The sequence below is a fragment of the Trachinotus anak genome, unplaced genomic scaffold (assembly GCF_046630095.1).
Source record: "Trachinotus anak isolate AG129_WGS33_773 ecotype Australia unplaced genomic scaffold, CSIRO_AGI_Tana_v1 ptg000003l, whole genome shotgun sequence".
Classification (NCBI taxonomy): Eukaryota; Metazoa; Chordata; class Actinopteri; order Carangiformes; family Carangidae; genus Trachinotus; species Trachinotus anak.
Genome location: NW_027273854.1, coordinates 23,242,845 through 23,270,508, shown reverse-complemented (window position 1 = coordinate 23,270,508; position 27,664 = coordinate 23,242,845). Strand labels below are relative to the sequence as shown.

Below are 27,664 nucleotides of genomic sequence, written 5' to 3'. Positions count from 1 at the left end.
AATGGAAAAATATTGAGGAGAGGATACCCCCCCCCCCCCAATAGAAAAGCAAGACTTCTATTGATATCTGCAAATGTGACACTATTTTAATATGAAAGTGATAAATGTAACCAAGTTCACGTCTGGTAGAACTGTTTGGAAAAAGCATACAATTCAGATATTGGTAGTAGAATGATCTCATGTATATATCATACATTAAGACGAAATGGGAGAAGGAAGGGGGGATACATATGTTGGAGGAAGAATGGACAACAACATGGAAGTAGCAATGGAAGTGTACTAGCTCACAGAAATGGAGGGAGTTTGGTTGGAAGAACTTGATCAGGTATTTTATTGCAGCCTCTCAGAAAGCCCAGTATGATAATAGTCTTCCTGTCTGCTGGAGAAACTGTGGAAATCAAATTCCAATTATTACCACGTTTACTGGGACTGCCCTGTCATCAGAGACTACTGGAGAGAGATACATGAGACCCTGCAAGACATTTTTAAATGTGTAATCCCTCTGGTTATTAAAACTATATACTTTGGACAAATATCTCAAGACTGGTCAAAAAGAGACAGATAATTAATGAATATCCTGCTGGTGGCTGGTAAAAAGAATCTCACCAGGAAGTGGTTATCACAGGAGAGCCCAACTTTAAATGCATGAGTGGAAACTACAATGGACACTTATAAAAATTTATAGCATACTGGTAAAAATGAATGAACTATGTAACACCACAAAGACCTGATTTAATTTTCACAAATCACTAATTCTGTTAAAAAGAAAAGATCACTTCCTATTTGTTCATGGTTCTTTTTCATTGTTCTTTCTTTTCTATATGTATATAAGCATTTTGAGATCAGTGACAAACATAAATATATCAAATACATTCAGTTTAAAATCTGAAACATATTGCATGGGAATATCTGACTGGTGCTGAATGTCAATGTAACCCACTCTTGGGGCGCAATACTCTAGATTCGGGAGGAGCTGAGTGCAGGGTGGAATGACCATAAACACACAACAACTAAGTGTAGTTAACTGCAACTTTTAGTTGGCTTTAAATTTCAAACAACAACACAATTACACAATTACTGAAAGTAACAAACTGGGCCCTTTTTTTTTAAATAAAATAAAATAAATTGTCCTTGTTGTGAGATCAGCTCTCAGTCAATGCCTGATCAGAGGCAATATCAAAGTCTTCTCAGAGTCAAGTGATGGTCTAAATCAGATGAAAGTCTGATTTATCAGAGTCTTTAAAGTCAGAGTGCACTCTATGCCTTGTGTGAATTGAGCTGTACCAGTCTCAGGGACTGACACAGTCCTACCGCCCAGAAGAAGATAACTCCGTTGATCCAGTGGAAAATGTTGATCTGGGTGTCTGGTGTCGTTGGTGGCTCGCCATCCACTGAACTGCTGGACTGCTCCTCTGTGGTTCTTCACCCACACAAAAAACCCGACCTGCATTTACAACACAGGCACACTAGTCATCATTCTACCCCTCCTGGTACTGAAGGTGACGCCTCAGGTAATCTCTGTGTTATTCTATGTTAAGTTGTACAACATTATTACTTTTAAATCACATCATCAAAATAGTTCAGTGTAATTACTCAACATTATGATGAATTTGCTATTTTCTATGTCAATTTCTAAATTAAATCTTGCATAATATCAGAATGATTTTGTTCCAATAGAATATATGCTCAACATCAACAAAATACAGTGATATCAACATGGAAATATGAATGAACGGCTTCAGTTCAACCCACATACAAATATCAACATAAAGCTATGAATAAACTGCTTCAGCTTAAACAGTATACAAATAAAAAATAACCACATTTCACAGTAACACTGAGAAACCTTACTTTTCCAGTAAAATATGTATTTCCTTTTCAAAACAGAATCTGTTTCACCAATCAAGTTAATCACGTTTTTAACAAAAACTCTTGATAATAAACATGAAATGAATCTTACAGCATACTGCTTTTTAATTCAGCATCACTGCTTGACAGCATATCAATGTCCCCAGCTACATGGAAAACAGAACCTAGGATCTCTTTTCAACATTTCCGATTTTTTCCTTGTTTGATAAAATGATGGATTTTATACAGGACTTAAATATTAAGCATGAATTATGTCTCTTTTTAACATTTATTCATTCACTGATCACAACGCGATGACAGCTGACTCCTCATGTGAATCATTTCAGTGCTAAGATATAGCAGACGAGCACAGCGGCTCCAGAGCGGCTCCCGCAGTGCAACCGCTGCAACTGTTCTGACAGTGACCGACTTCTGGTTCACTTCTGACTTCATTCTCACTCGTTTCCAAACCTCAACCTGGGAGCACGGAGCGACGTCCAGCTCGACGCGGCAACTTGAAGGCTTGGAGAAAGTCGACAGCTCGGAGGTACTCGGAGTGACTCGGAGTGACTCGTCTCCCTCGTCTCATCACGGCCCCTCCCCTCTCTCATTCACACACTCACAAATTCAAACATTTATAACTTTATTAATTCCTTTTTTTTTTATTTGTCTTAACCCATTTTTCAAGTGGGTTACATCAATAAAAAAGAAAATTACAAAAAAAGAAAAAAGAAATATGAGAAATATAAGAAACATGGTCAACAGAGAGGAGATGAAGAATGAGACAAATCACAGATGCACAAAACAAACACAAGGTCCACACAGTGCTGCAGACAGAGGAAGAGATGGAGCAGGTGGAGGTGGTGTTGGTGTTAACACTGAGCTGCTGCCAAAGAAAACTTCAGCTTCAGTCTGTTGTGATTTTACATCAGGGATCAGTTTAAACTCCAGTGTGATGAAGTGTTGGTGAGTAGAAGCTCAGATGTAGGCCAGAGACTAAGACTGAACCTCTTCTCCAACTATTCATTTTCAGCACTAATGCAAATCTATTGGATCCCAAAGTGTAAAAAAAAAAAATCCACTGGAAATGGACAGAGTTCAATACAATAGAGATTATTCTAGAAACAAGAGATAGACCCGAGCTGGCCCCGGGGCCGAACTAACAACACAGTGCCCAAACCTCTTCTTTATATCAGCCTCTGGGTGGAAGGTCCACCTGTTTTTCTAAGAACAACCACTGTTTGACATGGAGAGCTGTGTCTCAGAGAGCCACCTGGAGGCTGGTCATCAGTTTATCTTTACCATTATTAACAGTCTGATGGCTTCATGTGTCTGTAGTGATACATGAGCCTGGACTTCATGCAGGTTGATTTCCACCACTACATCCTGACCTGTGGAGCCTGCTCTGTGAGGCCTCAGTAAATTCAATAGAAAACATCATCATCATCATCCTCATCATCATTATCATCATACTCATCAATACAGCTCATCTATTATCTGTGATTAAATGTCAACACAACGAGGAGTGAGACGCACACTGCAGACACACAAACAGTGACTGATAGATGCAGCACAAACACCTGAGAACATCTGGACCTGAGAGTCTCCAAACAACTACAACAACATGTTTGATCAATATGTGGCAGAACACTGATCAATACTAAACAAAACTGATCAATAGTGAGTCTGCAGACTGTGACCAAGTCAGCAGGACTCAGAGTGTCCTCCTGTCTTCTTCCATCATTCATCAGCTCCTTCACTTCTATTTTCTCCCTGGTCCAAAGTCAGATCGTATCAATGATCAAAGATCAACAGACCAATCAAACTGATTGATCAGCCATCAGTGGGGTTGGATCAGTGGAGAAGCTTCTGTTTCTGTCTGATGTCTCTGTGCAGGGGAGACAGAAGACAGTGAGACAGACAAACAACCAGAGACAAATGTACAACCAGAGACAAATAAACAACCAGAGATGAATAAACAACACTGACCTTTGACCTTGAGAGTCACTGTTGTCTTTCTCAGTAAGTTTCCGTCCTTGTAGACTCTGCAGGTGTACACTCCTCTGTCTCTGACTGTTGGGTACTTCAGGGTCAGACTGAGGTCTCCAGTTCTCAGCAGGTCTTCCTTCATCTCTGTTCGGTCTCTGTAAACCTGGGCCTGTTCTTCAGGTCTGTCAGAACTGTTCTGATACACATGGACCTTCCTGTTGTATCTGTCCCTCCACTCCACTCTGACGTCTTCAGACAGGTGAGGTGTGGTCTTGAAGGGCAGCTGGACAGACTCCTCCCCCTCCTCCACCTCCACCTGTCGGCCTGAGAGGACAACAAACCACATGATCAGCTGTTCAGAGAGCAGCAGCAGGTTTTAATCTCTTTATTGAAGGATCACAAAGTTGTAGAGAAACCTGAAGGACAGAACCAGATCAGACCAGAAGGGAAGAGGGGACAGAAATCTACAAACTAAAACCAGGTGTTGAAGGTGTTGGAGAGGATCAGAGTCTTGATGGTGGTGTGATTGTCTCCTCTCAGTCTGGACCTGCTGTTTGTCACATTTACATTTAAGGATGAAAACTGAAGAGAAGAAGATTTCAAATCCAAACATGTTTGTTGACAAACAAACAACCAAAGTCAAATAAACAACCACAGACAAACAAAAAAGCATAGACAAATGAACAAGCAGAGAAAAATAAACAACGAGAGACTAATAAACAACCAGACACAAACAAACAACCAGAGACAAAAAAACAACCAGCGACAAACAAAACCAGACAAAAACAACCAGAGACAAACAAATAAAAAGAGACAAACAAACAACTACAGAAAAACAAACACAAACAAACAAATAACCAGAGACAAACAAACAACCAAAGACAAGCGAACAAATAAAGACAAACAACCAGAGATAAATAAACAGAGACAAACAAACAACACTGACCTTTGACCTTGAGAGTCACTGGTTTCTCTCTCAGTAAGTGTCCGTCCTTGTAGACTCTGCAGGTGTACTCTCCTGTGTCTCTGACTGTTGGGTACTTCAGGGTCAGACTGAGGTCTCCAGTTCTCAGCAGGTCTTCCTTCATCTCTGTTCGGTCTCTGTAAACCTGGGCCTGTTCTTCAGGTCTGTCAGAACTGTTCTGATACACATGGACCTTCATGGAACTCTTTGTCCACTCCACTCTGTTGTCTTCAGACAGGTGAGGTGTGGTCTTGAAGGGCAGCTGGACAGACTCCACCCCCTCCTCCACCTTCACCTCCACCTTTCGGCCTGAGAGGACAACAAACCACATGATCAGCTGTTCAGAGAGCAGCAGCAGGTTTTAATCTCTTTATTGAAGGATCACAAAGTTGTAGAGAAACCTGAAGGACAGAACCAGATCAGACCAGAAGGGAACAGGGGACAGTCTTCAGTGTAACAAGCTCAATGTTTGAGTGTTGGACAGAAAGTCCTCACTGTGAACAGGACACACAGCAGACAGACTGAGAGCAGACTGTTGAAGCTGCTGTCTCTGCTGCTCATGGTGGAGCTGATGGTTTCTGTCTGTCAGGTCTGGACCTGACTCTGGAAAGAGCCTTCAGATTATGACTCTTATGATTCTGTGCTATACAAATAAAATGAAACTGAACCGTATAAATTATGATATTTTGGTTCTTCAGATTATCTGACCATTTCTAATGTTAGTTGGATGTTGAAGATGAAACAAAAAACATCTTCATTTTCTAATTTTCTCTTTAAAACAGAAAAAACCCCAAACAACTTAAAACAATATTATGTATAATTATAAACCAATAATTTAAAGATTTTTCTTGAAGTTCACAGTGAGGACATGTGGAGTTATGGACTCCTCACTCTTCCTTTTTGGCTCCATGTCAGTCCAGCATTTGAACTGAACTTCTCCTTTATAATTTTCTCTGTGTGTTCTTTGTTCTTTCTTCTGCCACATGGTCAAAGTAACTTTTTTTCGTCTACATGTGCGATCCTTTATTTTTTTTTAGGCCAAGTGAGAACCAAGTGAACTGAACAGCAGAAGGGCCTCAGAATATTTTTATAACCTTGAAATTGTCAGTTTATGAAGATTGTTGACAGTTTTAGAGTCGGTGATCAGCACCAGTCTCTCAACAGTTAGGCCTGTCTAAAGTTAATCAGAGCATTATCTCACCTCAACACCATCTGCCCACAACCGCCTGCAGTGAAGCCTAAAAAAAAATCAGCCACTCTTCCTCAGAGTGTCTGAGGAAGAGTGACTGTCACTAAACTTTGTTGTTATGTTTCTGTGGTGTAATATTAAGGGCTAATGTACTTTGTCTATCTGTTAAAATGTACTATGTCTACAATAATGACTACTATGATTACTATACTCATCACAAACATGATTGAAGTGCGAAGAGTAATGTCACAATATCTGTAAACTGTGTGTATCACTGATTATGTGCACGTGTGTTAAACTCAAGCAAATATATTATTTAAAAAAAGAACATAATGGTGAATTCCTGGATGAGAACATGTTTTTTTTTTATGTAATAGAAGAGAATTAGAATATAATGGTGTCTACTGAGCAACTAAAAGAAAATAGATAAGACTTATGAGCATAATTATATCAATAATAATTGATAATTGAATTCTGCTGCACTGAACTCTGCCTCCCGGTGACTTTTGAAGACTTTGAAGATTTTTGAAAAACTGATAAGACTCAAGACTTAGAATCTGGTCCATGAGTGGGGCGTCTGTCCCACATCATTTCCTCGGGCATTTTTAAGTAGTTATACAGGAATTCTGGAGCTTTCTCAGTGGGTATACGGCGTATATCTGTGTATCACGTAGACTACACCTTCAGGTCCATGTGGCACAGTAACAGGATCATCCAGAGTCTTCACCAAGGCTCCGCCCACCTCTGGAAGGGAACATGCTTCAGTCTGAAAGGTCTGCACTGAGCTCTGAGGAGTCCCAACCCCTGTCCCAACTTTTTTGAAATGTCTTGCTGGCATCAAATTCAAATTGAGCAAATATTTTTTATAAAACAATGAAGTTTCAGCATTTCAACATTTGATATGTTTGTCTTTGTTCTATTTTCAGATAAATATGGGTTTAAATGATTTGCACATCATCATATTCTGTTTTTATTTACATTTGACACAGTGTCCCAACTTTTTTGGAAACAGGGTTGTAATTTGACTTTACTGTCAGTGCTGTATGGCTACTTTTATGTAGAACACACACACACACACACACACACACAAACCTCTGATGATGAATCGCCTCATAAATCCTCCAAGACCCATAATGATACCAAAGGCAACAATCAGCAGAACCAGGAGAACCCAGAATTCAACCAGGCCAGAGTTCGGTTCTGTGGACAAGAAAAACATCAACAACAACATGACCTTTACATGACCCCTGTGACCCTGGTCCTGAACCACTGTCTGGTGCTCATTCACAGGTGTTTCCCTGTTTAATTGATGATGTCATCAGGATGGATACGACAGTCACTGCTGATTGGTTGGAGAGAAATCAGTCAAATAATCAGTCAATCAATAATTAACCAATCAGTCAATCAATAATCAATGAATCAGTCAGTCAGTCAGTCAATCCATTATGTGACTAGTGCAGCAAACCAACATACAGGAGCCAGTGTAATCAGGGCTTGTTCTAGTTCTTATTGTTTTATAAATGTTTAATATTTTATTAGCTCAGTAGGTTATTTCTTTAAAAAGCTGTTAAATCATGAAAAAGTCTAAAATGATTGACCTCTGACCTCTGACCCATATGTACAGCTCTGACCTCTGACCTGTACTCACTGTGGGTGTTAGAGTTTGTTGCTGACCTTTGACCTGCAGCTGTATGTCTCTCAGTCTTCGCTCATTTCCAAACGCTGTGATGGTGCAGGTGTAGTTGCCGCTGTCAGAGAGGCGGAGTTTACTCAGAGTGAGGCTGAGGTCTCCAGTCGTCAGAGCGTCAGTCTTCATCGATGTTCGGCTGCTGTAAATCTGGTTCTGGTCTCTGAGGTCGTCACCTTCCTGGTGTCGCTGGTGGACGGTTGATGGACTGAGATCGTTGCGGCTCCACGTCACTGTGGGCCTCAGAGGTACACGAGAGACCTCACAGGGCAGCAGGACCGACTCCCTCCCCCTGTAGACCTCCACAGTGTCTCCATGCTGAGAAACTGAGGACACAGAGACAGTGACATGATCAGTGACGTCCTGGTGTCCACAGTGTGAACTGCAGGTCACATGACCCCCAGGGACAACAACGTTTCGTTGTGAAGAAGTTTGACTGGTTTAAAAGTGGTTTGTTCCAGTGCAAGAGGCTGGAGCAGCTGGAGGTCAGGTCACGGACCAGACAGTGAGAACGGTCCGATAAGTACTGAGCTGCTGCAACTGAAGTAAACACCTGCAAACAGACAAAACACAAACCCATTCAGAGCACAACAAACACTACAACACAACAGAAGTGTTTCCAGTGGACAACAAAAAAGTGATGCAGTGTCCCTGTGCCTTATTTGGTAGAATGTGTACCATGAAGGCGTGGTCCAAACCGCAGCAGCCACAGGTTCGAGTCCAACCCGTGTCTCTTTGCTGCAGGTCATCCTCTCTCTCACTGACTTTCTCCTTCCTTTTCTAAGTTGCAGTGTGGTGAGCTCTCAGGGCCACAGTGCTCCTATGGCCACTGGTGCAGTCTCTCCTACCACCTGGTGTATTCACCCAGGAGTCTGGCCTTCCACCTGCAGGTTTTATTGATGTGTAATCTGTGTTTTCTGCCATTAGAAGAGTCAAACTAGAAACTTCACTGATGTTCATGCAGAGCACTGAGGTCGTCCTCACATCAGCTGATCTGTGTCAGCCACCTCATGTCATTGCTTTATTGATGCTTCAAGGTGACCAGTATCATCCAGAGGAAGATCTCGTCCCTCACGTTCTGCCTTGTTCCTCTTTGGACCCTCATTTTTCAGAGCTGAGTATCAACAGAAATGTCTGTGAACCACGTTGTGTCATCATTTCTGAGCAAAGTGTGGGATTCATCCATGTGTACTTATACTTTAGGATGTGTGTAAATGTAAACACATCTCAGACCATGCATACACACACATAAACTCCATGTTCCACATTAGTATCACAGTGACGGCAGGAACAGCATCCATAACTGTGGTGAACTCCTTCAACAGGAAGTCAAGACGTATCCAGAACTTCAGAATAGTTCAATAACTGTCCATTAATATTGAATAATGAATTGAATCATTCTTTAAAAAAACAAAAAAACAATTATTGTATATTAATGACCATGCTAAAAGCATTTGTCTGTGGAATTAAGGTAAAGAGAAGTTTCCCCATTTCATCATCACAACAGTACAAATCCAAGGTAGGTAGGTATAAAATTCCAGATAGATGCTGGTTTATTTAGAGACTGATTTATCAAAAGAGTCATTGATCAACTGTATTATGAGCTCTTCTGTAGACAAACAGAGAGAGTGCTTTTTAAGACTCCTTTTTAAGATAAAGGGATAAAGAAGGTACTCCAGCTTCCTCCCACAATCCAAAGACATGCATGTTAGGTTGATTGGTGACTCTAAGTTGCACATAGGTGTGTGAGTGAGTGTGTGTGTGGTTGTTTGTCTCTGTATGTCAACCCTGTATGTCAATGGACTGACGACCTGTCCAGGGCGTACCCTGCCTTCACCCATTGTCAGCTGGGATTGGCTCCAGCCCCCCTGTAACCTGGTTTCTGATAAACAGTATAGAAAATGGATGGAATGAAAGAAATCAAGTCCAGTGTCAGTGAAGTGGGAGAGTTTCTTTTTTAATAGTGTCTAAGAAAACTTCAAGTCAGCAAAATCCTGAAAAAAGCCATCGACACCAGGAGATTTGTTAGTTTTCAGATGTTCACTTACATAAGTGACTTCTTCTATGGTTACATTTCCATCACACAGCTTCCTGCCTTCTTGAGTAATTTGGGTGATATTGTTAAGGGAATTGTAGCTACACTGGTTCAAATAATGGCCACACTTCATACAGAAGATTTATTTCTGTCTCTCTCTGGCTCTCTCGTCCGAAGACGACATCATAAGAAAAAATAAATAAAACAAGTTGAAACATACGTCTCTCTTGCCTTAAAGTGTCTCTGTGTCCATGTAGGCAAGTTTTATCATGGCGTGCTAGTGTCCATCGACAGTCAAGCTCAACCATGCTAGCACAAAGAAAATGTACTCAGCTAGAATACAGAAACTCAGCACAATATCCACAAAAAGGCACAAAAGCATTATACACAAATAACAATCAAATACAGCTACCATATGCGCCTCTTGCACCATATGCAGAATATTATACTAGAACCGCATCTCTTTCTTCGACAACCGAGCTGATTGTACCACTTGTTCTGACCTTTTTATGGACAGTCTATGGTTCTGACCCACAATTCCATGGTCATGACCTCTACTAAACTCTTGTCACATGACTCATTACCTTTCAAAATAAAATGAAACCTTGCATTAAGGACATCTAACCAAGTATTTAAACTGGAATACTCATAAAGAACCATTTATTAATGCTAACCTTTTTAACATTTAATTTATTGTATTTAAATCAATTTTCATGACCATATGGACTCATCAACATGAATTTATACCAGAACCCACATAAATAAATACTCCAATGAAATCTGTCTCTCATGACAGTTACAGGAATCCAAAAATGCAGTTGTTGATTGGTGACAAAACTTTAAATCATATTGATTACTATAGTAATTGGAGCAATAATTTTTTGGAAGTTGCCATTCACATTAAGTTGCTGAATTGTTTTTGATTGTTTGTGTAAGTGTTCATAATTTCATGCAGTAAATAAATAAGAGAATTAATGAGTAAACAATGTATTTCATCTAAGGTTAGAATATAAATCTGAGTTGATTGATACTTAGTAAATTCATTTGTTATGATTGTAACCAAGGGTCTTGACTTCGCCTATACTTATTATCATTTATAAAATAAAAACATACGGAGGCTTCGTTATGAGGAGAACATGCTTCACCTTTTCTTTTTAATACCTCTCCTTTTTAATACCTCTCCTTTTTATACGAACAACACAGCGTGGAGAGCAACCCACCCTTCCGGGTTTTTTCACCATCAAAATAAAAGCCCTATACATATGCAGCATAACTTCTTCTTTATCAGAAATAAAACAAACCAGGGCATCCTTTCAACATAAACTTAATAAAGTAGGTTACATACCTCCCATACCCCAAAATGAAACGTCCCCGTTTCAAAACAGTATCAAGTGTATACAAAGTAAACAGTATACAGCACAACAAATTCGTCAACACAAGCAAAATTCTAGCTGAACTTAAACATTCCAACGGCAAGAAACATTATGCCTGTCCCACTAAGTGCACAGTCACAACACAGTATGCCATACCAATGCCACTTATACACCAGCTAGAACTGATACACCAGTGTGTACACATACCATATACATTGCAACAAGGTGCAATTACAGTAAGAAAATATGTTATAGAATGAGGAATATGTTGCAGTGTGAGGGAGCATAGAGAGGAGAAGCAGGGAGGCTACTTGGAGAGCCTGCAGGCATTGGCAGTGTGTAGGGTTTCAGTCTGTCGTAATGAACAACCTACTCCGGTCCTTCGGAGTTCAAAGGACTGCCAATACGAGAGGTGAGTTGGTGCAGGCATGAACACATGTGTTATAGGCCCCGCAGGCCAGCAGTGACTTGGCCAGCTGGTCAATGAGAGTCTGATTAAAGCGCTCAACCATGCCATCTGACTTGGGATTGTAGGGGGTGGTATGTGTTTTCTTAATCCTTAGGAGTTGACACAGTCTCTGAACAATCTCGGCCTCAAACTGCCAGCCCTGATCCCTGTGGACCACCTCTGGAATACCATGTACCAGCACATAGTCTTCAAACGAACACTGTGCTACAGATTGGGCTTTTTTGATTAGGCAGAGCATATAGATTTACAAACTTGGTAAAGTAGTCCTCTACTACCAATACATATCTGTTACCTTTAGATGTCACTGGCAACTCAAGAATGTCAGCCGCCACTCTCTGTCTCGTGAGAATGTGTCGTCATATGTGGCGGAACTAACAAGATGTTCGTGCCATGTGCTGCTTGTGTTTTCATGCTATATATTGTAGAACATTTTGGTGTAATTTCACATTATGTTCACTCATAACCATAGTTCTGACAGTGTTATGGAGGCATAATGACAGAGTGGCGACATCAGAGAGAAACAAGACATGTCGAAGTAATAGACACCCGATCCAAAGAACCAACCTATGTCTGTGTTTTCCTGAAGGGAGCTACAGTTTGTTTTGTTTGAACATATTCAGATTCAGATGAACCTGTTCTCAAGTTACCTCTAATAGCAGGGCTCTTCTGTGACAAAGAAATGATTTTAGAAACCAATAATCTAAACTAACACTTTTTGCTGAGACACATTTTCTCACGTACTGTCCATTCGCCCGTTACCATCAACTGTCCTTCAACAACAACAACACTCACTCTCCTTCGCTCCACCACTCACACCTCCTCCTCGTCCTTCTTCTTCTTCTTCTTCTTCTTCTTCTTCTTCTTCTTCTGGTTTGATTGGCGGCTGGCAACCAACTTATAGGAGCATTACCGCCACCTACTGGACTGGAGTGTGGATCAGTAGATTGACAACAACAACAATAAAAAAAGAGAGAGAAACTAAATTCTCTCTATGAACCCTGTTTCTTTAAGGTACTTAATTAAGTGAAAGTAAATTGTAAATTGCTCCTCCTCCAAGTAGACTCCCCAGAGTGAAACTAAGTCCAGCTCTCCTCAGTGCTGCTCTTAGGTATTTTCTCTTTCCTTCATATGCCCTGCAATCAGTCAACATATGTGGGACTGATTTGGGATGAATACAGTGCATACAATTACCAGTTGCGTGTTTGCCTATGGAGCCAATCCTAGCTGACATTGGGGGAGGGCGGGGTACACCCTGGACAGGTCACCAGTCCATCACAAGGCTGACATATACTGTAGAGACAAACAACGATTCACACATATGGGCAATTAACTTAATGTGCATGTCTTTGGACTCTGGGAGGAAGCTGGAGCACCTGGAGGGAACCCACGCAAACACGGGGAGAACATGTAAACTCCACACAGAAAGGCCCCAGGCCAGGGTTCAAACCAAGAACCTTCTTACTGTGAGGCAACAGCGCAAACCACTGCAAAACTGTGCCGCCAAGGGCTAATCACACCCAGACCTAACAACGCCTACAGTGCAGTTTACAGAGCAGAAACCTCACTGAAACTTTTCAAATTTCATTGTTTCAGATTTCATTGTTAGTCATAAGAAGAAAAAAAAATAGTCAAGTGAAGACGAGTTTTTCTCAGATTGTCAGTGATCTGCTGTCACTGCTAAAATATCGTCAGCATACATAAACAACTTATGCTCCTTTCCCCCTGCATGCACCCCCTTAACTCTTCCATCAGCTCTGGTTGCTATGGCCAAAGGTTCTAGAACTGTTGTAAAGAGTAATGGAGATAGAGCCCAACCCTGTCTAGTCCCCCTGGAAAGGTAGAAAAAACTTGATATCCAACCATTGGTGAGAACCACTGCTTTCTGTCTGGAATAGAGCACCGTCACCCACTTACTGAAGCCAAATTTTGAAAGAGCTAACATAAGGAACTTCCACTCCACTAAGTCAAAAGCCTTCTCAGCATCAAGCGAGAAGACCAGTACCGGACTAGAACGATTAATATAGGTAAGATGATTACGTATCTCTATATCTAATCTTTCCCTTTTCTCAGTTTTCTCTTTTTTCACTTTTGAAGAGTGAGTGATGATTTTCCCTCTTATTTATGCCTTAGATGCTTCCCAAACAGAGGATATTTTTCCTGTAGAGCCAATATTAATTTCAAAGAAGGATTTAAGCTCCTCTGAAAATGTGTTGCTAAATGATTCATTTTGCAAAAGCATCATATTGAGCTTGTCTGTATTCAGGTCAACATGTAGCTCCACTGTGCCATGGTCACTGAAGGTGATGGCACCTTTCTCTCAGCCCACAACAGAGTCTACATCTACCAAGGTATTAGATTTTAAGAACAAAACAATCCTTGAATGTGATTTGTGGCTGTAAGAATAAAAGGTAAACTCTCTCTCACGTGGATTCACTAATCTCTATATATCCACTAAGCCCAAGTCTTCTGCCAGCGTCTGGACTGCAGCTCTATCCTTGGTTGATAATTCACCACTGGATTTGCTTTTGTCAATCAACCCATCCATTACCTGGTTGAAATCACCTGCCAGTATAACTTGGCCTTCCATATCTATGTGATCTACCTGTCACTCTATTAATTTCATGACAGAAATCAGGCTCTTCCTCGTTAGGTGCATAAATATTGTATAATCAGAATCAGAATCAGAATCAGAATCAGTTTTATTGCCAAGTATGTTTTCACATACGAGGAATTTTTTCTGGTGATTGGTGCAATTGGGGATCAGGGGGATCAGCAACAGTGGGGCTCTCTGGCCTTGTTGATGAGGCTAATAGCAGATGGGAAGAAGCTGTTTTTGTGGCGAGAGGTTTTGGTCCTGAAGGACCGCAGCCTCCTGCCAGAGGGGAGTGACTCAAAGAGTTTGTGTCCAGGGTGGGAGGAGTCAGCTACAATCTTCCCTGCACGCCTCAGAGTCCTTGAGGCGTACAGGTCCTGGAGGGACGGAAGATTGCAGCCAATCACCTTCTCAGCAGAGTGGATGATACGCTGCAGTCTGTTATTGTCCCTCTCTGTGGCAGCAGCGTACCAGATGGTGATGGAGGAGGTGAGGATGGACTCAATGATGGAGGTGTAGAAGTTCACCATCATAGTCCTTGGCAGGTTGAACTTCTTCAATTGCCTCAGGAAATACATCCTCTGCTGAGCTTTTTTGATGAGGGAGCTGATGTTTAGCTCCCATTTGAGATCCTCTGTGATGGTGGTACCCAGGAAGCGGAAATGCTCCACGGTAGCCACGGGGGAGTCACACAGGGTGATGGGGGTGGGTGGGGCTGGGCTCTTCCTGAAGTCCACTATCATTTCCACTGTCTTCAGAGCGTTAAGCTCTAGGTTGTTCTGCCTGCACCAGGCCACCAGACGGTCAGTCTCCCACCTGTAGGCAGACTCATCGCCATCAGAGATGAGTCCAATGAGAGTGGTGTCGTCTGCAAACTTCAGGAGCTTGACAGACTGATGGCTGGAGGTGCAGGCGTTGGTGTACAGGGAGAAGAGCAGAGGAGAAAGAACGCAGCCTTGTGGGGATCCAGTGCTGATGGTCTGGGAGTCAGACACATGCTTTCCTAGCTTCACGTGCTGCCTCCTGTCAGACAGGAAGTCGGTGATCCACCTGCAGGTGGAGTCAGGCACGCTCAGCTGGGAGAGCTTGTCCTGCAGCAGAGCCGGGATGATGGTGTTGAAGGCAGAGCTGAAGTCCACAAACAGGATCCTGGCATAGGTCCCTGAGGAGTCCAGGTGCTGGAGGATGAAGTGGAGAGCCATGTTGACGGCGTCGTCTACAGACCTGTTGGCTCTGTAGGCGAACTGCAGGGGGTCCAGGAGTGGGTCAGTGATGGATTTGAGGTGGGACAGGACAAGGTGCTCAAATGATTTCATGACCACAGAGGTCAGGGCAATGGGTCTGTAGTCATTTAGACCTGTGGGCCTTGGTTTTTTGGGGACAGGGATGATGGTGGAGGATTTGAAGCAGGCTGGCACGTGGCAGGTCTCCAGTGAGGTGTTGAAGATGTCCGTGAACACCGGAGACAGCTGATCAGCACAGTGCTTCAGGGATGATGGAGAGACAGAGTCAGGACCGGCTGCTTTGCGGGGGTTCTGCTTCTTAAAAAGCCTGTTGACATCTCTCTCCAGGATAGAGAGAGACGTTCCTTTGGTAGGGGAGGAGGAGGGGGGTTCTGATGTGGCTCTGATGTGGAGGTTAGTGTCAGGCTTGTCCCATTGTCTTTCAGTAGAACTCATTCAGATCATTGGCCAGACGGAAGTCGTTAATGGAGTGGGGGGGTTTAGGTTTGTAGTTAGTGATCTGTCTGAGCCCTTTCCAGACAGAAGCAGAGTCATTGGCTGAGAACTGGAGCTGAAGTTTCTCAGAGTACAGTTGTTTAGCTTCTCTCACCGCTTTGCTAAACCTGTGCTTGGACTCTTTAAACCTGTCCCTGTCCCCACTCCTGAAAGCTTCCTCCTTTTGCCTCCTGAGCTGACTGAGCTTAGCTGTGAACCAGGGTTTGTCATTGTTATAACTCACCCTGGTGCATGATAGGATGCAGCAGTCCTCACAGAAGCTGATGTATGACGTCACAGCCTCTGTGAACTCATCCAGACTGTTGGAAGCAGTCCTGAACACCTCCCAGTCAGTGCAGTCCAAACATGCCCGCAGATCCTCTATGGCTTCACTGCTCCACTGCTTCGATGTCTTCACAACAGGTTTACACAGTTTTAGTTTCTGCCTGTATGTGGGAATCAGGTGGACCATGACATGGTCAGAGTGGCCCAGTGCAGCCCGGGGGACGGCGTGATAAGCACCACTGATTGTGGTGTAACAGTGGTCCAGAGTGTTCCCCTCTCTGGTCGGGCAATTAACAAACTGTCTGTATTTGGGCAGTTCGTGGCTGAGGTTACCTTTGTTAAAGTCACCAAGGACAATAACTACGGAGTCCGGGTTGGTCCGCTCCACACACAGTATCTGCTGTGGCCTGTGGTGGGATGTAAACACCGACCAGGATGATTGAGGTGAACTCACGGGGGGAGTAGAAGGGCCTGCAGTTTATGATGAAAGTCTCCAGGTCAGGAGAACAGTGCTGCAGGATCACTGTCACGTCTCTGCACCAGCCACTGTTTGCATAAAAACAGATTCCTCCACCTTTGGTTTTGCCGGACAGCTCTGTGTCGCGATCCGCTCTGAAGAGCTGGAAGCCGGCCAGCTCCAGCGCAGAGTCCGGATCGATCCACACAGCCACGTCTCCGTGAAGCACAGGACGGCAGATGAAGAAAAGTCTCTGTTCTTCTGCACCAGTAGCTGAAGTTCATCCAGCTTGTTGGGCAGTGAACGCACCTTGGAGAGAAAGATACCTGGGAGAGGTGTGCGGAGTCCGCGCCGGCGGAGACGCGCATGCGCACCAGCACGTTTTCCTCTCCGGCGTTTCACCGCGAGAGCAACGGTCAGTGACCTCTGACCAAAATGTCCAATAATTCCACAGGTGAGTCGAGAAAGGTGGAAAAAAATCCACTGGAGTTGTTTCTCTGATGTTAATGAGCTCTTCTCTGGTGAAAGAGCTCCGGAAACCAAAGCAGAAAACTGGATTTACAAAGAAAATAAGGCAAAAAAGTGCGCACCAACACACCGAGGCAGCCATCCGCGGCGCCATGGCAACAGAATCCCATGGTCCCAGTTCCATTGATAAAGGCTTCAATACAAGTAAGTCGACCTTCTTTGTCATTGTATTGTTCAGCATGACAAAACTTACATTTTTATTGATAAGAATCATCATCCCATTTCATTTGCTTGAAGAGGAGCTATGAAAAACTTTCCCTACCCATCCTCTTTTAAACTTTACTGCCTCCTCATCCCTCATTATATGTGACTCTTGAATAAATGCTGTATCTGTATTTTTGATTTCAAATATGTCAAAACCTTCCTCCTTTTAATGTGGTTCACTCATTCATTCATGTTCCACACTATTATATCAACATATCCATTAACTGTCATTTCCAGACTGATAAGTACATTGTGATTGTGATTGTGATTGACTGTGAGTCCACGTTTCTCCTCATCCACCTGTAGCACCTTCTCCCGGGCTGATGAGTGTAGGAAGTGTATCATGACTGTTGGAGGTGGCTCATTTATTTCAGGCATGGGGGCTAAAGAACGATGGAACGTTCTATTTCAAATTTGTTTCCAGTAAGACCAAGTCCTCGAGAGAGAATCTTCTCCACATCCTGACTCATTTTGACCGTCTCCTCCTTTCTTTCTTTCAGTCCCACCATTTGGCATTATTCCTCTTACTTCGGGTTTCGAGGTCCTCCACTCACGTCCAGTGTCTCCAGTCTCTTGTTGCATTTCTCACTGCCTTTCCCCGTCCAAGCGCTCATATCCTCTATGTCTGATACTTATTGCTCTACCTCTCCTTTTGAGCTCCCACTTCTTGGTAATAATACTTTACTTTTAACATATGATATTCATGTAAGGGCTAATAGTGAGGTATATGTTATGAAAAGGCATACAAATGGAAGTAAAACACCAGACACACAGAGAGCATTGAACTCTGGCTGAAATATCAGGACCAGGACTGAAAACCAGCTGTTAAAAACCCAGTGGGAGTGCAGTGTGGAAGCTCCACAGTGGGGTCCAGAGCTGACAGAGATCTGACTGAGGTGTGTTCATGTTGATGGAGGACAGGAGGAAACATCAGCCTCCATGTGTTCAGGATCTCCACCAGTTTAATATCAGTCAGTCAAAGTTCCTCACATCTCAGTTCACACACACACACACACACACAAACAGACGCACACACTACATACCTTCTTTGTTCTTAATCCCATTATACATGACGACACAGAAAACAACAACCACCAGAAGAACCAGGACAGCTGCGAGAACCTTGACTGCAACTGAGAAAGGATCTGTAGTCAACACAAACAATGAGATTAAAATATTAATGAAACTTTAAAACAACACATTTCTGATCAATTCACAATAAACTGAGTCCAGGTCTACTCTGACCTCTGACCTCACGCACACACACACACACACACACACACACACACACACACACACACACACACACACACACACACACACACAAAGACACACACCACATACCTCTTGAAGTCCATAAGAGAGACAGGAGCGTCTTGTGGCTCATGCGACCTGTAAAAACTGTACAAACAAGAAACTGATATTAAAATTTTAGTGAAACTATATAACAACACATTTCCTTAGTCTGCTTTACTCCTATGACCTTTGACCTCAGTCTACTGCTCTGACCTCTGAACTCTCTGTACTGTACAAAGCCACAGCCATAAAAAGGCTCAGTCAGTCCTGGCTGACCTGGTGGTGACCCAGCTCACCTGAGGAGCCGCTTTTTAGTTCAGGAGGTCTGATCAGAGGTTTGAGAAGCTGCTGTCATATAGAATCTTTAATAATCAAGAATCATTATTTCACCTCTGAACATCCTGACCTGGTTTAATATCTCAGGGCTGAGATAAAACAGGAAGCTACAGTATCACCCTGAATGCGCAATGTTTAATATTTTTGTAAAGCAAAAGTAATGTAGTAATATCATGAGTAATGTAACTAATTACTTTTGATATAATGTAATTAGTAAAGTAATCTGATTACTTTTAAAGGAGTAATAAGTAGTAAAGAAGTAACCTATTACTCTTTCTGAGTAACTTGCTGACACTGGTCCCTGCTACCATTGGTTTTTAAATAGTCTTAGGTGACTCCTTGGTCCTCGTGTAAACTGTTTGAGTGTGTGTTCACTGTGTCTTTGGTATTTTTTACTGTTGGCTGTGCTACTGTTTGTCCCTCTGGTAGGGCTGCACCATTAATCATGATAAAATCCCGATCTGGATTCACACTACGATGCGATCTCATTTCTAAATGACAACGGTTCTTCTGCATTTAATTACATCAGCTGCATCAAAACAAGCGCTCCTACTTTACCCCAGAGAGAATCTCAAGTGCCCCCATGAACCTGCATTGTCTTTTCTTTCTAAACCAAAGACTGTCACAGAAAGCCGGCAGTAGAGGAGTAGACCGAATGAGAGAGACAGCTGTGAATGAGTATGAGATAAGCAGAGAAAAGTTTGTGGTAAGAAGAAATAAAATGAAAAAATACAAAATGAATCCAGAGGAAAACCCAGGTGATAGTGGTGGAAACCAGCTAACCGACCCCACCGTGCTCATACCGAAAAAAGGTTCCCATTCAGTGATGTGGAAGTATTTTGGATTCAGGAAAGACAATGAAAGTCAGTCTCAAGTATAGTGCAAGCAGTGTTTTGCCATAATAGCAGCACCAAAGGGAAACACCACAAATCTATACAATCACCTTAAACATAACCACAAAGCACAATATGACGAAGCTGTAAAGGGCAAGAAAACAAATGAAAATAATTGTCGCCCAACAGCACAGACATCTATAACAGGAACCTTGTACAAGGCATCACCATACCCATCAAGCTCCCACAGGCATAAGGAAATAACAGTGGCGATCACTTATCACATAGCCAAAGATATGGTCCCAGTTACCACCATACAAAATGAGGGATTTAGGAAAATGATCAACACCTTAGACAAGCGTTACTCACTACCTGCTCTGTGCACTCAGCGACGAGCAATAGTAGAGACAGAATTACAAACGTGCATCATTTTTCAGCAACAACAGATATATGGTCAAGCCGAACTATGGAACCATGTATGAGTCTGTCCATTTCATAGAAAGTGACTTCACCATGAAAAACCAGTGCCTACAGACTGGTTTCTTCCCTGAGGATCACACAGGTGAGGCTCTAGCACAGGGACTAAAGAATTCTCTTACATCTTGAAGTTTGGAAGAGGAAAAAATGGTGAGCATTACTACAGACAATGGACCCAACATTGTAAAAGCAGCCTCCATTAACAAGTGGACAATCGGTGAGCTGCTACTTTTTTTAGTCATGTTATTTAGCTAATTAGTATGATAATGTTAAAAACAGCAATAACAACGACAGTAATAGTAACGGAAGCTAATAATAATATTAATAAAATAGTTGACGGTGTATTGATTAAAAGGTATTTTTCCTTCTAGAGAATGCAATAAAAGATTCACGAGTTGATCGCGCTGTAGGTCTGTGCAAAAAGCTTGTGAGTTCCTTCAGTTACAGTTGGAGAAGGAAGAGGGAGCTTTGTGAGGCCCAAAAGGAGCTCAAACTACCTGAACACCAGCTTAAAACTGAGTGCCCAACAAGATGGGGATCCAGACAAGCTATGGTCCAGAGGGTACTTGAACAGCTACCTGCTATTTCACATGTGCTCTCCTCTGATCAGAAGGCTAGACACCTGATTCCCACATGGCAGGATGTTGAAGTCCTCGAGGCAATCAACAATACCCTCAGCCCACTGACAGACTTCACTGATGCCCGCTCAGGAGAGCAATATGTAAGCACCTCCTCTGTGAAGCCGGTTCTCCACCTTTTTGAAACTTCTGCTGTGGCAGTGCAGGAAGACGACACAGATCTCAGGGGATCATTGAAGTCAAAGATCCTGGGATACGTTCAGGATCCAAACATACAGGAGCTGCTAGACATTGACACAACTCTCGATCCAAGGTTCAAAATGAACTATGTCAGTGAGGACAACAAAACCGCTGTCAAAGCCAGACTGATAGATGAGATGACTGGCATAACTTCAGTTATGGTAAGTAGATTTAAATTAGGTCATGTTCACAATGATATTTACGCATATGTTTAAAAAATGGTTGTAAAAATGTGATAGTGTACTTTAGCCTTAAACTGTTGTGATATTACATTGGTGAAATTACACTGGTTAAGATTAGATTTGTTAATGATCTTTCTTTTACAGCAAAGTCCCTCGTCAACTGCCCCCTCACCGCCCCCCATGAAGAAGAGCTGAAAGACCTTATGGAGCTTCTTTAAAGCAGCAAAAGCTACAAGCTCCCCTTCTGAAAGGGTGTTCAGTACAGGGGGGAACATTGTAACATGTCTCTGTTCCTCTCTGAAGCCTCAAAGTGTTGATAGACTTGTGTTCTTGGTAAAGAAACTTTAAGCAGCTGTGTTAAAAAAGACCAAGTTCAAGGTCTTCTAAAAAGATTGCCCTAATTGAATTGTTAATTGAATGTTTCTTTTCTGTTTTCAGAAGCTGCTATAACAGTCCTGGATCAATCATATGTTTGGCACAATCATATGTTGTTGTGCTTACTTTTGCAGGTTAATGAGCGCAATAAACATTTAAATTTGAAAAAAAATATCGTGCCAGAGAATTGTGATCTCAATTCCAAGCAAAAACAAATCATGATTCACATTTTATCCAGAATCGTGCAGCCCTACCCTCTGGGATAATAAAGAACCCTCACCCTTGAAATAAACAAATACTGAAGTGTACGTATACAGCTCCTTGGTTTTCCTCAGCCATCGTGTCAGCTGACCTCACACTCATCACCAAATTGCCACCAAGTCATCTGAGGCTCGCTGGCAGCTGGCTGGATTCATCTGATTGGCCAAACCCAGTGAATGTATGGCCCATGTATCCAGCTCATCTGACAAGTCTAATGTTCACCCAGTGTGAATGCAGTGAGACAGTGGAGGTTCTCTCTTCTTATCTTGTCAGTATAGTACAGATTATCTGTTTCTTTACTGATTTCATTTACAACAGGATGAGAATAAACTCAATTAGTTTCTATAGCAGCAGAGTCACTGTCAATAAACTACATAATATCTCTCTGGAAACTAACCCAGATGACCCAGATGTAGAGACCTATACCACCACTGTTCTCTGCTACATCAGAACCTGTATTAAAAACATAACCACCAACAAATGCATCAGGGTTTTCCCAAACAGGAAACCTTGGATGACCAAGGAGGTCCAGGCTCTTCTGAGGATGTGAAATACAGCATTCAGATCGGGGGACAGAGAGCGGTACAGCAAAGCCAGACACAAGCTTAAGAAGGGCATCAGGTGGGCTAAAGCTGCGTACAGGGGGAAGATTGAGGATCACTTCTCCAACAGGGAACCAGCACGCATGAGGCAAGGCCTCCAGCACATCCCAAACTACAAGGGGAACCAGCAACCATCTCCAGACAACCACCCCCACCCTGCAGAGGAGCTCAACCACTTCTTTGCACGTTTTGAAACTGCAGGGAGTGATAATGGAGCAACGCTCCAACTGGATGCTGCTGACCCCCCTCTGACCCCACAGACACATGAGGTGAGGAGGATCCTCTGTGAATGTCAGGAAGGTTGGAGATGGAATTCCAGGGAGAGTGATCAGAGACTGCACCGTCCAACTTGCAGAGGTATTTACACACATTTTTAATCTGTCACTGTCCCAAGCCACTGTACCCACCTGCCTCAAGTCAGCCACAATTATCCCGGAGTGACATCAGCTGTTTGACTACAGACCGGTGGCACTCACCCCCATAATCACCAAATGTTTTGAGAGACTGGTCCTAAAATACATTAAATCCAGCCTCCCCACCATCCTCCACCACCACCAATATGCCTACAGAGCGCACCGATCCACAGAGGATGCCATTGCCACAGCCCTTCACATAGCACTCACACACCTTGACCAACAGGGGACATATGTGAGAACGCTTTTCATAGACTACAGCTTAAAAGAACTAGTCTTACCCTGCCCTCCTTAGAGGACATCTTTAGGACTCGCTGCCTCCACAGAGTTAACAACATTGTAAAAGACCCGACCCACCACTGTCATCACCTGTTCTCTCTGTTACCCTCTGGGGGAGCTCTCAAAGCTCACACCTCCAGACTGAAGAACAGTTTTTATCCAAGAGCTATCACTGAATTGAACAAATCACTGAATTGAACAATAACCTGTTTGAATGCTGGTTTCTATTCATTTATTTGATCTGTTTTATTTATTTATCTGCCTTTGATTTGGGATGACTGTGTATGTGTGTATGTTCATTTGTTGCACAGCAAATTTTGTGCAATGACAATAAAGTTATTCTATTCTATTCTATTCTATTCTAAAATGTGATGAACTGAATACTATTCATGACATGAAGATGAATTAAAATTAAAATTCCTTTTGTATTTCATTGTGTTTCAGTCTTTTGTTGTGATTATCAGTCTGGACTACTCTGACCTTTGACCCCACACACACATTCTTATCCTGTGTTTGCTCTGAGGACACTCGTTGACATGTTGCCTCTACCCCCAAACATTAACCTAAACCTGACTCTAACTTTGACCCTAAAACCAGGTCTTAACTCTCAAAGAGCCCTTTGAAGTTTTTGGATCAGCTGGAATGTCCTCACAACAACAGAAAGACATGTACACACACATGCAAACTAAGACACACAATACGTACCATGTTTAATCCGTTTATTCACACTGACACCAAAGACAATTACAGCAGCCAGGAGAAGCAGGACGGTAGTGAGAATCCAGGGCCAGAGAGGAGGAAGATCTGTAGTCGACACAAACAACAAGAGAGTCAAGTCTACTGCTCTGACCCTTGACCCCAATACTGTAATGGAAATTCTCATGAGCAGCACTGTTCTCTAAGATCATATTATATTGTGTATTATGAAACACCACGTTAGCAAACAGGCAGATTATAGGAGCCTCACTCTCAGTCTGCTGACATGTGTGGGCCCCTCACCTCATAAGAGGGCCCAAACCACTGCATGTTATCCTTTTAAGATGCTGTTTCTGTCCACATACAGGAGGCAGGACAGAGTGTAACTATGACAGATAAAGTGATTCACACAAGCTGTATGAAAACCTACATCATCTCATCATGTTGCTCATTTGGTGTGAGACTGTTTGCAAACGCCTGGATTAAACCTACAGAAAGACAAGAGCTGATTCTGTTCTTTATTTAACAGAAGTTGCCACAACAATACCTTCTGTGTTCTTCATCCCTTTATACACACTGACACCAAAGACAATTACAGCAGCCGGGAGAAGCAGGACGGCAGCAAGAGTCCAGGGCCAGAGTGAAAGATCTGTAGTCGACACAAACAACAACATGACAATAAATAAACCAAAATAAACACAACTAAATGAAACTTTAAAACAACAATTCACAACAAACTGAATCCACTTCTGCTCTGACCTCTGACCTCTACAGGAAGTCCAGCCTGTGATGACATGAGGTCAGTATAAATGATAATCAGTGTTTCTCAGAGCTTGTTATTGAAGCCAAACATCACAGGTGTAAACCCTATTCAACACAACAGGGGGGTTAAAGGAGGACACAGACTTTGCCTGTCTGAGCCTCCAGGTCTCCAGACCTCCAGCTTAGGGGCCCACACAGCAAAGGCCTGATCACATTTGGGGACAAGTCAGGATTTCTGGGGCCCTGCCAGAGGAGCTCAGGCAGCGAACAGGAGGAGTGATCAGATGGTAGATGTAGGCAGGAGCCAGACCACTGGAGGCTTTAAAAGCTGTCAGAGCTTCACTTCAGATCTACAACTCACAGGACGTCAGTGAAGGGCAGAGAGGGCTGGGGAGGATTACACACAGCAAAGTGCTACAGACTCTCTCTCTCCCTCTCTCTCTCTCTCTCTCTCTGTGTCTCTCTCTCTCTCTCTCTGTCTCTGCCTTGTGTTCAGTTCTTCCTCTGCCTCACAGTAGTTTATTTACTGTAACAGAGTGTAATGGAGGTGAGGCTCAGTGTATTGAAGCTCTTCTTATTCCCTGCAGCTTCAGAAGAGCTGGAAACCAGAGTGGTTCAGTAGACTGTCAGTAACAAGAGGTGTAGACCTGAGCCCCTGGTCGGGATCAATACAAGGCCCCTGATAGAACCTGACCAATGATGGAAATATGATCAGTGAGTCAGGGACGTTCCAGGTTACAGGGCTGACCTTGTTGTTGTGGTCCAGCCCCAGATGGAGGGAAAACACCAGACACACAGAGAGCAGTGAACTCTGGGTGAAATATCAGGACCAGGACTGAAAAGCAGCTGTTAAAAACCCAGTGGGAGTGCAGTGTGGAAGCTCCACAGTGGGGTCCAGAGCTGACAGAGATCTGACTGAGGTGTGTTCATGCTGATGGAGGACAGGAGGAAACATCAGCCTCCATGTGTTCAGGATCTCCACCAGTTTAATATCAGTCAGTCAAAGTTCCTCATATCTCTCTGTGGAGGGTTCACACACACACACACACACACACACACACACACACACACAGACACAGACACAGACGCATACACCATACCTTTTCTATACTTCTTCTCTTTATACAGGAAGACACAAACAACACTAACAACAGCCAGGAGAACCAGAAGAACCAGAAGATCCAGGACAGCGAAGAGAATCCAGCGCCAGTCTGAATATTCTATAGTCAACACAAACAACAACATGAGACTAAAATGTTACAATAAATAAAAATTAATAAATAATAATAATAATGTATCTACTGACCTTTGACCTGCAGTAGTACTTCTCTACGGCTCACTTCTCGCCCCCCCTCTCTGACGCTGCAGGTGTAGGTGCTGCTGTCCCTGATGGTGGGTTCTCTCAGAGTGAGGCTGAGGTCTCCAGTCCGCAGAGCGTCAGTCCTCATCGACGTCCGGCCGCTGTAACGCTGGTTCTGCTCTTTGAGTTGGTCACCTTCCAGCTGATGCTGGTGGACGGTTGAAGGACGGAGGTCGGAGCGGCTCCACACCACTGAGGGCTCCAACAGGTTAAAGGTGGAAAACTGACAGGCGAGCAGGACAAAGTCTCTCCCCTCATACAGCTCCACAGCTGAGGCATGCTGGGAAACTGAGGACACAGACACAATGTGTCATCACTCCTCCATCCTCAGATGAGCCAGAGACCAGTCTGGTCCAGTTTGTGACTGGACCCTGTAGCAAGTGCAGCTCAACTACACATCTGTCTGAAAGAAGCTGAACGTTTACATCCACATCTGCTGCTGCTGGAGCAAACACCACAGCAAGGCATCGTCATGACGACTGTAAAATCAGCTGTAGGAAAGTGAAGCAGCTGCAGGACCTTAATGCTGAGGACAGTCTGACTGTGGAGTCCTCTACATCCATGATTCATGGTCCAACAAACACGTGCTGCCTTCAACATGTTCTCATCTGCTCAGCAGTCACTTGTTTGTAGGAAACATGGTCATGGACCAGTTAAAGAGAAATGAAATGCTGCAGTGATGGATCAGTCACATCAGAGGAGGACCACAACTTCATCCTCCTGTAGAAACTAAAGCTGACTGATGTGGTGCTGATAAATAATTCACTTTTTAAAGAATATTACCATAGATCATAGACTGTTTGAAAAGTGAAGCCGATGCAGATGTGCTGCCTAATGAGCATCAGGGGACGACTCCACTGGTTGTAAAAAGAAGTCAGATTGTATTGAAGTCTGTGGGAAAATGACCCTATGTCTTACTGGATGTTTTACCTCAGTAAACGTTAAAATAGATGATAAAGTAGGGTATGGATTAGGGCGGGACTACCGTGTGATTGACAGGTCCACCCCTCACTCCTCCTCAGCTCCACCTTCTCCTCCAAATATAATTTCTTCTGGTTTCAAAAAACCAAGATGGCAAAAGAGAAATTACAAACTCGAGGCTTCAAGTGTTTGCTGAATTATTTGTGTTATTACAGTCTTCCCCAAATATAGACCTCATTACCCAGACAGCTTCTGTGATGAAAACTTTTCTCTCTAACTTTAGGAAACTTCACTTTGTTTAGAAACTAAATCCACAAGTAATTCAGAGGCAGAACAGAGACCGAGCAGCTGCTCACACTGAGCGGCTGTGGCCCAGAGAGTAGAGCGGGTCGTTCAGTGTGTGTGTGTGTGTGTGTGTGTGTGTGTGTGTGTGTGTGTGTGTGTGTGTGTGTGTGTGTCTTACCGTACAGGAGGATCACAATCATCACAAACATTTTCATCTTCTTTAAAAACTACAACGACCGAATGGCGGTTTCTCACGGACTGGTCGGACTTTATCTGCACTAAAGTTCACTTTCATTTTCAGCAGGAAGTCTGCAGACACACACCCAGGAACGTATCAGCTGATCCCACAGGTTGATCCCACAGCATCTAGCGGTGAGAAGGCAGATTGCAACCAACAGAACAGCGCAGTGTCAGGTGAGTCACTGTCAC

At 43.1% G+C, this 27,664-nt stretch overlaps 2 protein-coding genes and 1 long non-coding RNA gene across 12 annotated transcripts in view; 1 reads left to right on the top strand and 2 right to left on the bottom strand.

Moving 5' to 3' along the window:
• Nucleotides 1-1,015: 1,015 nt before the first annotated feature.
• LOC139618608 (CD276 antigen-like) overlaps nucleotides 1,016-27,664 on the bottom strand; it is a 56,356-nt gene continuing 29,707 nt past the window's right edge. The window contains exon 11 of the transcript XR_011689755.1: nucleotides 1,016-3,320. The gene's annotated coding sequence lies outside the window, so the exon portion shown is untranslated. The remainder of the gene's footprint in view (nucleotides 3,321-27,664) is intronic.
• On the bottom strand, nucleotides 1,207-27,554 carry LOC139618601 (uncharacterized). 10 transcript variants are annotated; one of them, XM_071474674.1, is made up of 12 exons: nucleotides 27,414-27,554; nucleotides 25,976-26,317; nucleotides 25,770-25,889; nucleotides 24,455-24,556; nucleotides 23,917-24,015; nucleotides 18,684-18,740; nucleotides 18,383-18,484; nucleotides 7,665-8,003; nucleotides 7,075-7,190; nucleotides 4,778-5,096; nucleotides 3,838-4,161; nucleotides 1,207-3,736 (listed from the first exon to the last, which is right to left on the bottom strand). In XM_071474674.1, the coding sequence occupies exons 1-12, from the start codon at nucleotides 27,448-27,450 to the stop codon at nucleotides 3,669-3,671; spliced, it is 2,025 nt and encodes a 674-aa protein (XP_071330775.1). In that variant the 5' UTR covers nucleotides 27,451-27,554; the 3' UTR covers nucleotides 1,207-3,668. The 10 variants fall into 10 exon arrangements, with proteins under 10 accessions (XP_071330775.1, XP_071330777.1, XP_071330773.1 ...); XM_071474676.1 differs by having other exon boundaries at nucleotides 1,207-3,734; nucleotides 3,834-4,161; nucleotides 4,778-5,110; nucleotides 7,083-7,190; XM_071474672.1 differs by having other exon boundaries at nucleotides 4,778-5,110; nucleotides 7,083-7,190.
• The window catches only part of LOC139618612 (uncharacterized), a 30,682-nt gene continuing 30,541 nt past the window's right edge, over nucleotides 27,524-27,664 (top strand). The window contains exon 1 of the long non-coding RNA XR_011689758.1: nucleotides 27,524-27,649. This is a non-coding gene — a long non-coding RNA (uncharacterized lncRNA). The remainder of the gene's footprint in view (nucleotides 27,650-27,664) is intronic.

Excerpts from the sequence above, each read along its gene's own strand:
- LOC139618601 (XM_071474672.1), bottom strand. The coding sequence starts at position 27,450 with ATGAAAATGTTTGTGATGATTGTGATCCTCCTGTACG. Across the intron at positions 24,016-24,454 it reads AGGGATGAAGAACACAGAAG|ATCTTCCTCCTCTCTGGCCC; the intron begins GTATTGTTGTGG and ends TGTCGACTACAG. Across the intron at positions 18,485-18,683 it reads TCTCTTATGGACTTCAAGAG|ATCCTTTCTCAGTTGCAGTC; the intron begins GTATGTGGTGTG and ends TGTTGACTACAG.